The sequence below is a fragment of the Caloenas nicobarica genome, chromosome 1, assembly GCF_036013445.1.
Source record: "Caloenas nicobarica isolate bCalNic1 chromosome 1, bCalNic1.hap1, whole genome shotgun sequence".
NCBI classification, from domain to species: Eukaryota; Metazoa; Chordata; class Aves; order Columbiformes; family Columbidae; genus Caloenas; species Caloenas nicobarica.
In genome coordinates this window covers 22645525-22659813 of record NC_088245.1, presented here as the reverse complement: position 1 = coordinate 22659813, position 14289 = coordinate 22645525, and the positions used below count along the sequence as shown (strand labels likewise).

The 14289-nt window shown below is 40.5% G+C and overlaps 1 protein-coding gene across 4 annotated transcripts in view; it reads left to right on the top strand.

The window, feature by feature from the left end:
• The window catches only part of PLXNB2 (plexin B2), a 257387-nt gene extending 244023 nt beyond the window's left edge, over window positions 1-13364 (top strand). For all 4 annotated transcript variants that reach the window (XM_065630873.1, XM_065630864.1, XM_065630856.1 and 1 more), the window contains 7 exons: window positions 1985-2139; window positions 4195-4355; window positions 4969-5116; window positions 5633-5697; window positions 6443-6518; window positions 8556-8630; window positions 11522-13364. In XM_065630873.1, coding sequence (XP_065486945.1) covers window positions 1985-2139; window positions 4195-4355; window positions 4969-5116; window positions 5633-5697; window positions 6443-6518; window positions 8556-8630; window positions 11522-11626 — 785 coding nt within the window. In that variant the 3' untranslated portion in view covers window positions 11627-13364. The remainder of the gene's footprint in view (window positions 1-1984; window positions 2140-4194; window positions 4356-4968; window positions 5117-5632; window positions 5698-6442; window positions 6519-8555; window positions 8631-11521) is intronic.
• Window positions 13365-14289: the final 925 nt, after the last annotated feature.

Here is a 14289-nt window from a genome sequence, read left to right as displayed (position 1 = left end):
TAGTCTTTTAATCCCTACTTTCCTATGAAATAACTAGTACTTCACTAGTAGGCAATTCTGTTGTTGCTAAACACGCACAGGCCAAATTAAGCTGCACATAAGGGACAGTAATTTCAGTGGAAACCCCTTTGGTTGTTACTCTTCTCTCCAAAGTTAAACTGGGCAATATACCATCAGGAGAGCAAAGAGGATGAATTCCTTTGGATCAAAGGAGGAAGCAGCAGTGTACCAAGCGACTGACATAAGGCTGGAAAGTAGTTTGTGCTCTAACTGCATGATTTTATCTATTAATTTACAAAAGTAGATAACAGGCATTGCAAAAGAAATTCCAGGCTCTGGGCCCACCAGCAGGTCTTACTGTATGGGTGGGTGATTGCTATGAATGGTATCGATTGCGAAATCACAGCTGCTTCAAAATAAAGTGATAGCTTTTATTTCTTTCCTGCTTCACATGAACTTCCAAGTCAAATTAAAGACTCTCAAAGAGCAACATGATTTAATGTGAGATTTTTTTTACCTACCTGGTTAAAAAGAAGTAAAGGCCCCAAAAGACTGCACAGCTAATGCTTTTCATGAGGATGTATAAAGTAGATTGAAACAGAAGTGTTGGTTTGACCAGATTACAAATAAATGTTATTTTCCTCTGTAATTTAAAATACTGGACATACATGCAAGCTGGTAAACTTAATGTAGTTGTTGAGGAACTTAGTTAATAGTTTTGAAAAATAATTTGTGCGATAGGGGTGAATCACAATTTTTAGGGGAAAAATAACTCACATTTTAAAGACGTCGATGATTTTAAATGCACTGATTCGGTAACTTCCACTAGAAAAGCTCCATTGATTTTAGGGACTGTGCCAAGTATATATAAAAAAAGAGAAACCAAAGAAAGAACAAGCAAAGCCTGGAGGTTTGAAACTAAGTTTGTGACACAGAATCTTTTTTCAAGGGATATTAACTGCAAGTTAAAACAATTGTATCATCTCTTCTAGAACTGTTCATAACAAAAGATTCTCAAACATAGAGTTTGTCTGAACATTCATGCTGATGCTGAAATGCAAGACTCCCTTTATTGCGCTGCATGATCATTGAGCCAAGCTCAGGGACCGTGGCATGACCTTGGCGTGACCAAGCCATGGACACAGCATAGCGAGGCACTCTGATAAGATGAGCTGTCTTAAGCATCCAGGAGCTTATTCTCATTTCTGCTATATGGTAACAGAGTTGGTGTGAGTCTCCTTCTCTGGTTTAAGCTATGAATACTGAAAAACAAATTCTTAAAATCTCATTACAATGGATTACGAGTTTGCTGCAGTCGTTACCTCTGTCTCTAGACTTCACATCCTTTCAGCAAAAGGAAACATTTTTCCTCCTTTCAGCTACAAAGTGCTGCTGGTCAGATGCTGATAAACTGGGGTGCCATACTTTGAATTCAGCAGTTAGGGTAAAAAAATGTAAATTGTAATGTTGATACCTAGAAAAAAGGATGATAACATAAATTCTTAAGTTGCCATTGCCAAATTCACCAGAGCCGCTAAAACAATATCTTGCCTGGCACCTGAAGCAGGCTACAGTTTCCCTTTCTGTGGTGGCCGTTGGCTCAGACCTCGCTGAATTTCTGTAACTTTATCATGGCTCCGAGAATTCACAAAGGAGTAGAGTATTGGACCTCAAAAAATATACAGACTGTGCTTATGTGACTGAACAGGGGTTTCTCTATTGTGTGACTCCTTCCTCTCTCTTTACTCTTGACAAAAGCAAGCTGCAGTCCTGCTTCAGTGCTGTTTCTTTCAGCTTATGTATTATGGAACATTTAGTACTTGAGTTGTATATGTTGGACAGGAACAGAGTCATCTCGATCCTCTCGGCAAGATAAAAGGTAAATCAAGTCTAGAGAACAAGGATCTTACCTGTATATGATTATTTTAGTGTTGCTGATTTGGGTGAAAGTGTTTTTCATAATTATTGCAATTATTGTTTCTAGGGCATGCACTCCTGGAAGATGAAAATAAGGTCTGGCATCTAGTTCGGCCAGTAGATGAAATAGATGAAGGTAAATCGAAGCGGGGCAGTGTGAAAGAAAAAGAGAGGACCAAAGCTATTACAGAAATCTACCTGACCAGACTTCTCTCTGTGAAGGTAGGGCTCAGCTGTGCCACGGTTACACCTTACATCTATAGATTCTGAGGTACAAGTGAAGAAAATGATGCAACTATTAGTCATGCATTTGGCTGCAATGTTGAATTTGTGTCATGTACATACAAGCTGGTGTTCAGGGCTTCAAGTGATTAATATGCCCTGAGGAACATTACTGGGAAAGACGGAAAGTGTAACTCCTGATCAAAGCTCAGAACCGTGATTTTGTGTTTGTTAAAGAAAGATTTTTCTTGCAAGACAAAGATGGATATTCTTTTCTGTGCCACCTGCTTAGATAATATTTGTTGGGTTTTCTTGTGAACCAAATACCTTATCAACTGCTACATAGCCACATATTTCCCTGGTTTTGTTTGTGACCCATGCTGCGGTATAATCTGGAAAAATAATCAAAATGTTTTCAAATAATAGTAGTCTCTGTAGAGTATTTTTGGTGCTTGTACTGCAGAATGGATCACAATCAAAATAATTTTGTGAAGCACTCCTCCTCGCAGAAAGAATTTAGGATAATGTGTTTAACGACCCTAAAGCCAGGCTCCTTGTGAAAATGAGGCTGATCTGCCCTCAGCTAGGGCCATTTGTCTGGCTGTGAAAGTGGATGTGAAGGACAGTCTGTGTATAGATGACAGGACAAATTGCCAGCAAGATGCAGCCACCCCTTTTCTATTCCCAGTAGCCAGTTTATGGATTATTACCAGGCTGGAGATTTCCTAACTCTTACGGAGCTGCTGAGGTGTGATGGCTGGAACCACAACCACCCCTAGAACCAAGGACTGTCAGTGTGTCCTTGCTGACAGCAGGGTGGCGCAGGGCTCCTTGCCTTCTCCGTCCCTGCCCTGTTCTGAGTCTGGCAGCTGGTGTGACGGCGAGAAAGCACATGCAGCCCTTGAAGCTGGAGAAGGGTCTGGAGCACAAGTCTTACGAGGAGCAGATGAGGGAATTTGGGTTGTTTAGCCTGGAGAAAAGGAGGCTGAGGGGAGACCTTATCACTCTCTACAACTACCTGAAAGGAGGTTGTAGGGAGGTGGGTGTTGGTCTCTTCTCCCACATAGCAAGTGATAGGACAAGAGGAAATGGCCTCAAGTTGCACCAAGGGAGGTTTGGATTGGATATTAGGAAAAAAGTATTCACAGAAAGGGTTGTCGAGCATTGAAACAGGCTGCTCAAGGAAGTGATTGAGTCACCATCCCTGGAGGTGTTTAAAAGATGTGTAGATGAGGTTCTTAGGGACATGGTTTAGTGACAGTGTTAGGTTAACTGTTGGACTCAATGATCTTGAGGGTCTCTTCCAACCAAAATGATTCTATGATTCTATGATTTCTAAATGTGTCTGTAGGGCCAACCAGCTGAGCAAGGACAAACTTCATGTGACCTCAGCAGGGTCATTTCTAAAACAAGGGGACAGTCTCTGAGATCACAGTCTCTAAGGTCCAGGCAGATGCAGGAATCCAACCAAGCACACAGCCCTCCTGGGACATTTAATTCCTTGGGCTTGGTGGAGCTGGGCCAGACCGGCAGTCTGATGACAGCTGAGTGCTTGCCCTTAAAAAGTCAAATGCTCATTGGTACTTTTTTGTCTTAGTCTCTTCCTACAAATTGCATGGTGCTCTGGAGTCAGAGAAACTGGAGGTGGCAAGTAGCAAATCCATTAAAAAATGGCTAACAATTATTTTATGTGCACAACAACCCTGAAGTGTAAATGTATTGTATTCTTAGCAACCAGTTTCTGCTTCTTCTGTCAAGCAGAAAGCACACCTTTCTGTGCAAACAATAGAATAGTTGGTGAAGTCACAACCTTTCAGGTTAGAACATAAAATTGTTCTCTTGAAGGCCTTTACTGTGTTGGCAGTTTGCAAGGCCACTGCACTAAGAAGTTGCTTGTTTTTTGTCACCCGTTACCCTTAGCACTCAGAATGAAGGCCATCAGTGACTGCAACTGGACTATGGGCTGTTAGTGTTAAAAGGAATAAAATATTCTAGGGTGGCACTGAGTTCAGCCTGCAACACAAATGTAACAGATTTTTTTAAATTTTCCTTTAGGGGACACTTCAGCAGTTTGTAGATAACTTCTTTCATAGTGTGCTCAATTCGAACCATGTGGTGCCACCAGCTGTGAAATACTTCTTTGACTTCCTTGATGAACAAGCAGAAAAACATGACATCAAGGATGAAGATACCATTCACATCTGGAAAACAAACAGGTACAGTATGAACAGAATAATAATTGCATTGCAGAGAAATGAGAGTGTGATTCCCAAGTATGTACTGGCACTCTTAGCACAAATCAAAGTAAATTTCATTTATAATTCACAGAATCGTTTTAATTGAGATAATATGTTTATATGACCAAAAGGATTCCCCTAAGCCTAGAAGCTGCAAAATGAAACCAGCGTACCTCTGGAGTTGTCAATGGCAGATTTACCACTTTACTTTTGTTTTGTTTTGCTTTTCTCTAAGAAGAGGAAAGCAAGAGGCAAATGGGACTAGATTTACCTGTCAAAGTACAGAATCTCATAAATGCTACTCGTGTAGTTTCTCTAATCACACAGACATGTTCTCTTGCTGTTCTGGGGCACTCGAGATTTTTCTCATACGAGGTTTTTTTTATCCTCCTGTGATACATTTCTGTAAAGGCTTGGCTTTCAGGCATGGAAACCAGACACCAGATAGCTTGTATAAATGTTGACATAAAATTAAGCTTCACTGTTGTGAGGAGACCAAAATGCAAAACCCATACTTAATTTCATGAGATGTGCTTATTGTAGAATATTTATTGTGTAAAAAGGATTATTTATCTTCTTCCTTGCTTTACAGCCTGCCTCTTAGATTCTGGGTAAACATACTGAAAAATCCCCATTTCATCTTCGATGTTCATGTTCATGAAGTAGTGGATGCTTCCTTGTCAGTCATTGCACAGACTTTCATGGATGCTTGCACAAGAACAGAGCACAAATTAAGCAGAGTAAGTGATTTGCATTCTACATCTTGACTGCAGTCATGCCTGACAAGACAAAGGGCATCCTCATAGACAATACCCATTCTCTGAGGAGATACAGCCTTGATCATTTCTTTTTAGTTTTATAATGAAGTTAGCATTTCACCACTTAACAGGTTGGTGAACATGTCAGCGTTACTGTGTCATCTGCCAATTGGTATTTATAAAAAGGAGAAAATACCAGCTTCTTTCATAAAAAGCAAGTTTAAGAACTGATTAATTCATGTCCATGAATAATATTTAGTATTATCTTGCACTGATATATTTGTAAAACTCAACAGTAATGCTGTGTGTAAACTTCATCCTTTTAAGACAAATCATCCCACCCATGTACCAAGGTAAATGTTAATAACAGACACCCAAATGCTAATATCTGTAGAGCTCAAGTGCATGTCAATGTAAAGTTTGATCTTAGGTTCTTGCCCTTCTGTTGTTTCCTACAAAATATATCAACCCAATTTCTCTCTCTTATAAATTTTTCAGGATTCTCCGAGTAATAAATTACTTTATGCGAAAGAAATCTCTAACTATAAGAAAATGGTGGAAGAGTAAGTATAGACTCTTTTCATGTTTATTCGGAGTTAAGCCCATGTGAATGTACTCAGTAAGAGGAAAGGCAAATGCTGAGGCAGTCATAGTCAACTGTCAATTGTTAAAAAATTTACACCTGAATGTTAAAATGTTCCCTTGGTGGTAACGTTGGCAGGGTTGAAATGGATCACCGTTATGACCCAGCCCATGCTCATGTCTGTGCAGACAGATGGATAGATTGATGGGTACATTTATTCAGGAGAAAAGATGATGCTGTTTTCTGTGGCAGTTGCTGTCACCCGTATGATCTGTCTAACCAATGCTGCACTTCCATAGCTCAGTCAAGATCAAATCCTGAAAACATTTTCACAAACACCTTTGTTTTCTTTTCCATCTCTGAGTTCATTCATTTACTAATTGGAAATTCTGTGAATACCACAGAAGGTCTGCCACAGGACAAAACTCTTGCTAGCTGATGACTTCAAAAGTTTGAAGACCTAAAATAATCATTGGCTGCAATTATAAATAGATTTCTTTCTTGTTGTTTGGCCCTGTACAATCAGGTGCGATTTGCTACCGTTGTGAAGGTACTAATGACTGCTGGGAGACAGGATTACTGAAGGAATCGTCAGTCTGTTGTGGCAGAACATCTCTTGCATTATTAGGAAGCTTGTTTAAAATAATTGCAAAATCAAAATATGGAATTACTAGAAAGCCAGAGTGTATTTCACCTAATTGAAAGTTTGTTTTCATTTGTTGCAGTTACTACAAAGGTATTCGTCAGATGGTGCCAGTTAGCGACCAAGATATGAATACCCATCTAGCAGAGATTTCTAGGGTAAGAATAAATTCCATTTTCTTATCCTGAAATTAGAGCCAAGTATAGCACTGTTTTTCTTTGTCTTCTCTTTCTACCTCAACAAGCGGGTTTATTTTATGTGCAAACATCAAATGAGTTATTTCAGACATCTCTGAAATACTCCTGCTTAGTGTAGTCATGCCTTTTAGCCCTTTGAAGTGTTGATTATTGAATGGAACCAAGATTGGTTATCATCACTCATCTGTCCCAGTGATGTAGGTGCCAGAGCGAAGTGTTCAGATTTTTTCACACCCGTTGTGGAAAAATTATAGCGCTTTTGAATTGTGTTTTCTCTCCACAGAATATAGAGGATTTTTAGCATTGATCATACTGATAACAAGTATAATAATGGAATTCAGAGTGCTACTGCAGCAAAAATTAGGCTCCAGAAATGAAAGAGAAGGCACATACATTAAGTATAGCCATTTTAGAGCTGTCTGTATGAGGGCAATACCTCTGCTTTATGCTGCGTGTGAGAAGCTCACCGTGTGCTCGCTTAGTGGCACTTTTTCTTTTTGCATTATAGGTGATTGGGAGTCATCTCTCACAGAGAAGAGCAGAGGGGGGTGGTTGCTAGCTGAGGACTCTGGCTGGAGACTGGTGGAGCAAAGACACCACAAAATCTGCTTCAGTCTTCAAAGAGCCTGGTCTGCTCTACAGCTCAGCTTAGCTAGAGCCTGGCCTGCTCTGCAGCTCAGCTTAGCTAGAGCAGGCTTCTGCCTTCACAGCACTCGATTTAACTGGGAGAACCAGGAGAGGCCCTCACCAGTGTTAAAATATGTTATTTAGCGTGAGCAAAGAGACAGTGTATTTACTGGCTGCTTTGCTCATTTGCTTAATTTAGTTGAAGAGTTCTAGAGCAAGGAGGATGTTTGGAGAATTTTTTGTGGTTTGTTTATTTCAGTGCCCTTAGGACCTAACATTTTGCAGATCAACATTCTCATGAGAGCATTTCTATTTTCAGTCATTCACTCGAAACTCATCTGCAGTGACATTTCATTTCCCAGTTCACTTTATTTATTACATAAATTGAGATGTATATAAAATTAAAACAGGTGATTAAAAGTAAATTCAAAGTAATGTTTTAATATCAGCAGCACATGTTGTTCCTTTCTATTTACATTCAAAATTGTAATAAAAATGAATATGGAGGAGTGATCAAACATTGCAAATTTTGACCAGCTCTGGAAGTGACTTTTATAGAGCAAGGAAAGATGGATGTATCTGTGCTGCTTTATGCCTTGGGTAATCATTTATGCCAGTAGCAATATTTTGCAATTCTTCATTTTCTTAACGAACTTGAAAGACTAAAGATGTTGCTAGAGATTTGAATCTTGTGCGTTTGAATGAAAAACATCTGTTTAGACAGGTAGAGCACATTCACTAAATAAGTTAAACATCAGAGGAGGAGGGAGGAAGAGGTAACTGAAGAGTTATTTCCTGCTTCATTTAAAGTCTTTTGTCTCTGTCTCTCTCTCTCTCCCCCCTTTCCATCTTTGTGATTCAGATGGCTTTTTCATAACATACATGTGCTCGTGATCTTGATGGGTTACGCCTTTGCTGAAATGAGGTGTGAATAATTTCAAAGAGTTAAAAAGAGCTGGAGAAAGGATTTCAAACAGCCATGACAGTGAGAAAACCAACGTTTAATATCTCAACAATACGCAGATTGTACTCACTAAATGCTTTAGTTATACACACCCATGTTGTTAACAGATGTTTGAGCTGTAGTCTGTGGTTTGATGTTCACAGTTCAAAATATTTTCCACCTCCAGTGTTAGAGTTGTGGACAGGCTGGAAAAACACCAGCGGGAAAGTCGTGATCTGAAAATCACCAAACAAAAGTTTTCTCACCCCTTTTTTCTGCCCCAACTGTCATTTAACAAAAGTTACAAGATGCAGAGTTTCCATTTGGAAATACTGTGTCTTGTATCCAGCAGTCACGCATGTGCGTAACTTTCAGCTGTCTGTGATCCTATTTTGACGTGTTTGCTGCTCGCTTGTGTTGTTTAACAGGCACATACCGATTCCTTAAATACGCTTGTGGCTCTACACCAACTCTACCAGTACACTAACAAATACTACGATGAGGTAAGTTGCAGCTTCTGTTTTCATTTTTTAATAATATTAATGGTAAAAAGTTAGGAAGGCTAACATCAGTCTAAAGGAACAACTTCTGGAATTCCCTGGATAATCGGGTAAAATCAATGCTGAGCAGAAAGCTCTAACTTTGCAATTATACACCTTGCTTGGCAATTACAGTGGTCAAAGGTGTGTTCTTATAAATGAACAATTTCATAATGGGCTATCCGCTTTTGGCAGTGACAGTTTAAAAATCATTTCTCTTCAGTTCTACTATTCTCATTCCTAAGAATTAGGACTTAAGAATGTCACCGAGCAAGAAGCACTCATCAGAGTTGTATCAGGTTTCAAGCCGGTGGTTTTTTAATTAGGAACAAGCCATCAAACTTGTTTTGTTTGTAGGAATGGAGACGTGCCTTTTTTATTAGTTAAGATACACTTATAACTTCCATGCCTGCTACCGTCCCTGTTTTGCTGTGCCAAATGAAGTGTCTGCCCAAGGTAAACCGAAGCACAGCGGCTGTTGGATATAGTCTGGTTTGAAAGGAGGCTCACAGATCCAGTCCAAAACATTTCTTAGGTTCTTCGGCCCCCGTGGAAAGGGAGACAAAGACTATCCCAGTGTAGCTGGGCTGTGGCCGTGCTCTCCAAACTTAATCTGAAAACAAAAAGAGAGAAGGAAACTTTTATTCAAAGGTTTCCATGGAAATGAATACCTCCAGAAAACTCTCAGAATTAAGTCAAGGCAAGTAAGAACAGATGCTGAATCAAAGAGGAGTGCAGCGCATGTGAGCTCTCTTCGGTTTGTCTCGTGCCACAGCACAGTTCGTGTTTTCACTTACATTTAGCACTAAAGGCAGCACGTCTTGTCCTCAGCTCCACTGCAGCTGCTTTATACAGGAGCAGCCAGCCTGGCGCAGCTTTAAAACAGATGTAAGCGGGGAAAATCAAATCACCCTGCGAGTCCTTGCAGTGGGGGTCGGCAGGGGAAGCGGCCAGAGGAATGCAGACCAGCCCCACAGCACTGGTTCCCTCGCCCCCAGCGCTGCCCCAGCTGACGTGCATCGCATTCCCGCGGGCTGAGCTCTTGCAGACCCACTCAGGGACCCTGGGCGACACGTGAGCCACAAAGCCTCCGTCCCTCCACAGCCCTGTGTCCCTGCTTCCAGCCCTGGTTTCACGTGTGGCGGCAGGCGCAGGTGGAGTCACCGCGCTGTGGGATTCCCAGTGGCAGCCCAGCAAACCCCAGTGCGCAGCTGCAGCTCTTCCTTTCGTGTACATCACTGTATAACAACAAGGTGCATCCGATGAAAAGGCTGCTAATTCGGAGTTATGGAAATAATCTGTCAAGAGCTATTCAGCAAAATTAATCGCGCTTATTTATTTTCCATGAAAATGTTTTAATTTGCATAAATTGGAACGTTTTGCAGCTGCCCTTGTCTTTATTACTGAAGCAGTGATTCCCAGCATGCGCTGTACCTTCTGCATCTCTGCAGGGCTTGACAGTGACTAAGTGGGTACATTCTAATTGTCCACATTTATATGAAGGATATATTCACCAGCAGAGATAATCATGAATTATTTAGTCTAGATTTGAGGAGTTACAGCTAGATGTAATTGTTTAAATTAAGGGAACAATATCAAATTAAATTAGGCTCAATTTAAATACTGTAATAAGTGTTTATTAACTCTGTCTTGTAAAAATATTTTCACGCTTTAAAAACAAATCCATTAAAATAATTATTTCTTAATAAATTTGCTCCAGCGTTTGAAACTCAAATGTTATACCAGCCCTTCAAAGTGAAATGATTGGCTAGATTAATATTGACTGCATTAATCTCCATTGTCAATGATGCGCAAGTAATGAGAACCACAGGTAGTGACAGGCAAACTCTATTTCTCTAGTTCTTGTACTTGCAAGTTTATATTGTATTTAAACAGAGCTAAAGGTTTCTGCTTGATTACAGTATCTGACTTTTATTAATAAAGCCAGTTCTAGAAAAGGAATGGCTTTGCCATGTAATACATTCTTCTAATGGAGAAATCTAATAGTTGGTGGAAATGTTTCCCTAAAGGACGGTGGAAATGAAAACCTTTCAAAACCTTTGAAATTTGATTTTGAGGAGCCCTAAAAAACTCTATTTGAAGAAAAGCCTTCTCATAACAGTTGACCTTTTCTAGCTCTTGTTTCCAAATCCCTTGTGTCTTAGAGTCGTACCTTCCTATATATATATATGTATGTATTCTGTACAACACAGGCTGTGTGTGGGATGCTGGGGGGCTCCTCTGATGAGCTCTTCGCTTCCTGAGCTACGTGGTGCTGGGCCAGAGCCCTGGCATTTCTTAGCGGGAGCCAAAGGGAAGCTGCCAACAGCTCCCCAACGCTGTGGCCAGACCATTTTCTTCCTCTTATTTGCCACAGACACCAGGGACCTGGTCTTGCTCTACCTTGTGCCTGTGCATGGACCACCCAGGAGCTTCTCATAACCACAGCTCCTGGGGATGGGCCTTAATTACTGCCGGTAAACAACCCTTAAGCCTTGTAGGGTGCATTGTAAGTACAAGCACTGTTTCTCAAGTAGCTATGAAGACGTTTTTCCCCCTGCCTGCTCCATCTTGGAATGTAATATTTCACAAGATAAAGTACCACCTATTAATTTGCTTGGATCCCAGCATAATGGGAAACATTACAGCAACTTAGATAAAGTAACGGAGACGATCATTCTTATTGCCTTTGTGTAAAAATACAACATGGGGCTTACTAGATGGACTTTATCTTTGATGCAGAGTAAATGCAAAGGACTCTTTACAACCAAAGCAGTATCAGACACTTGGTCCAGGAACTATGTCGTATATTTCCAGCTAAATGATTCTAAACATTCTGTGTTTATTTCTTCCAGATTATAAATGCACTTGAAGAGGATCCAGCTGCACAAAAAATGCAGCTTGCCTTCCGTTTACAGCAAATAGCAGCTGCGTTAGAGAATAAAGTGACTGACCTTTGACTCAAAAGCCGCAATAAAGAAATCTGATCTGAAGATGTTCAAATTCATTCTTCCTGTTAAGGAAATAGTGTTCTATTTTTTAATGTATAATTACAACTTTAAATGAAAGATTTCATGTTTTTTTGATAGCAGAGGTGTAATGTAAAAAAATTTTACTGTAAATTATACTTCTAATTAAAAGGTGTGTTGTGTGTAAATGAATCTTCTGTGGGAAAGATAGTCCTTTGGTTGGGGCCAGGGTGGGGGGCGGAAGAAGGAAAACCTGTAGTTTGTTTGATTTAGTAGAATCTGAGACATCAGCATTTAGGATTCATTATGCAAGTAAATTCAATACTATAGCATCCATTCTACGTTAAGCAATATTTCTACTAGGAAAACAATAACATAGAGACACATGCAATATCCCCTTTTATTTTGATAACTGGAAATTGACTTCCATGTAGTTCTAAAACTTAGTCTGTGCTCATAACAAACATCATGAACAATGTGTTTGATTTCTCTGCAAGATCTGAGAATGGGATTTGCTACCACAAGCGGTTCTTAATTTAATTATGTATGTCCATGGTGATGCACAGTACTGCACCCACCACAGCCGGCTGCGACAGAAATATGAGTAATGTCCATGTAGGAGGGTTCTACTCGGTTCAGAAATCACTGCAAAGAAGGAATTAGTCCTTAAAACTTTACAACTCTTTGTTATTATTGTGAGTTTTATGATATATGCTAATGTGCCTTACTTGTACTAATTCTGTGAATCTGATGAATGGTTTTGTAAAAAGAAGCAGATCAGAAAAAGAAATATTTATGTGCTATTGAATGACTTTTGTGTGAAAAACATGACCAGCAGAATGCTTGTAATTAGCTGCTTGCCGAGAGTGTGCTGTTTAACATGATTTGATTATGTATAGTATCTTATTTTAGAATGGTTCTGATGATTTTTTAATGTGAATCTTGGAACTGTCCTAGAAATACCATCACTTGTTTTTATTGTATTTGTGATGTAAAATACTAGTATGATATTGGAAAAATCATAAACCCGTCTAGTGGAAACCACTCATTCAGTTTTGAGCCTTGGAATGCTGCATTTGGTTGAACACACACTGTAACCCATAGCAAAGAAAACGGAAATAACTTGTCAGAAAGTGTGTGTTTACAATATAGGTAAGCTCCGTACAAATCAAAAAGTTAGGTACGTCTTCTTAAATTGCTGTATTGCACATCAGAAAACTTTATTCCTCTTTGTCTCGCAAGCTTTTGGCAGTAAAGTAGCATTTTAATGAAGCGCTGCCATCTGTACTCCTTCGTTCAGTGTCCTGCCAAGCGCTCGGACTCTGCTGATTCTCAGTGAGCTAACATGCTGTCTGCTGCCCAACCTCCCTGCCCGGTAGGTTGTCATACAGTTACTTCTACTGTTTGTTGATATATTTTTTTCCCCCCTTTTTGGAAATGTTCCTAGTAATTGTCAGTGGGCCTTACCTTCAGTTTCTGAAAATCAAAAGCCTCACCAGAACTGGGTTCCTGCCCAGTATGCTGGGAGGAGTTTTTTCATTTGTTTTGTACTCTACTTCTTGCATTTATGTATAACCATTCCTGAACCTGCCTGGGCTATAAGTTATTTTACACTGCTTAGGACTGAGGTACGTGACTTCTACATAAAGGTGCTTTGCCAGCTACTCCTTCATCAACAGAGGCATCCTAATTTCATGGCTAATCTGTTTCTTTGTCATTATTTGTGAATCCTGTTAATTGTAAATCAAATACAATGTTGTTTTTTTTTCCACCAAGTGTCACGGGATCTTTACTGAAACGGGGGGCTGGGTGTGGAAAGCGTTTGTAATGCTTCCTCGGGGGGACAGAGCAGCAGTGTCCATCAGTCTGCGGTTGGAAATGGAGGAGCAGAGCACATCCTGCAGATGGTGTGCCTGACATCACGACCTTTCTATGGGCATTTGCTCTGAAAAATGAGAGTACTCTTGAGCAGAAAGGATGTAGCGCAACATCCCGTAGCAAGGTCTTGCCTGATGAAAATCTGTCTTGGGACCTGAAAGCGCATTAAAACGCAGGCTCAGCAGCGTGTCTCCAGAGAGATCAGAAAGCCCGGCTTGAGCGAGTAGGTGCAGAGGGAACATTACGTGTCCCCCACCATCAGTGACTTGACGCAGAGCAGCTGCCATGGGCTGTGGCAATCCTGCAGCAGGACCTTTCTTACCTGTTAGACAAGTATCAATGTTTGCCCAAGTGCGTGAGGTGGCGATGGGTCCACTGGTCGCTCTTTGGTGCCCTTCTTTTACACCCTGGGAAATGCACAGGCCGGAGGCAGATAACTGTGAGCAGCTGCAGCTACAAAGGAGACTTAATGCCAGTTCTTCAGTTTCTCCAAGTCTCCTCTCAGAGGAGTTGAAATTTGAATTGAAGAACCGAGCTGGTTTATTTTCTTCTTTCCCCTTTTGGCTGAGCTCCTTCAGCGCTTTTTTTTTTTTTTCCACTCTGGTGCTCTGTTTTGTCCAGGCCTAGTTTTTGGCTTCAGTTTCCCTACGTTTTAGCAATCTGATTCTTAAAGGCTTCATGCTCCTTCTTTGGTTTCTGCTGCTCCTGCCATCTGGTTCATCTGCAAGATAAAAGAAAAAAGCTCACTGGGGGTCTCCCTCCTTTTCATCCCCTCT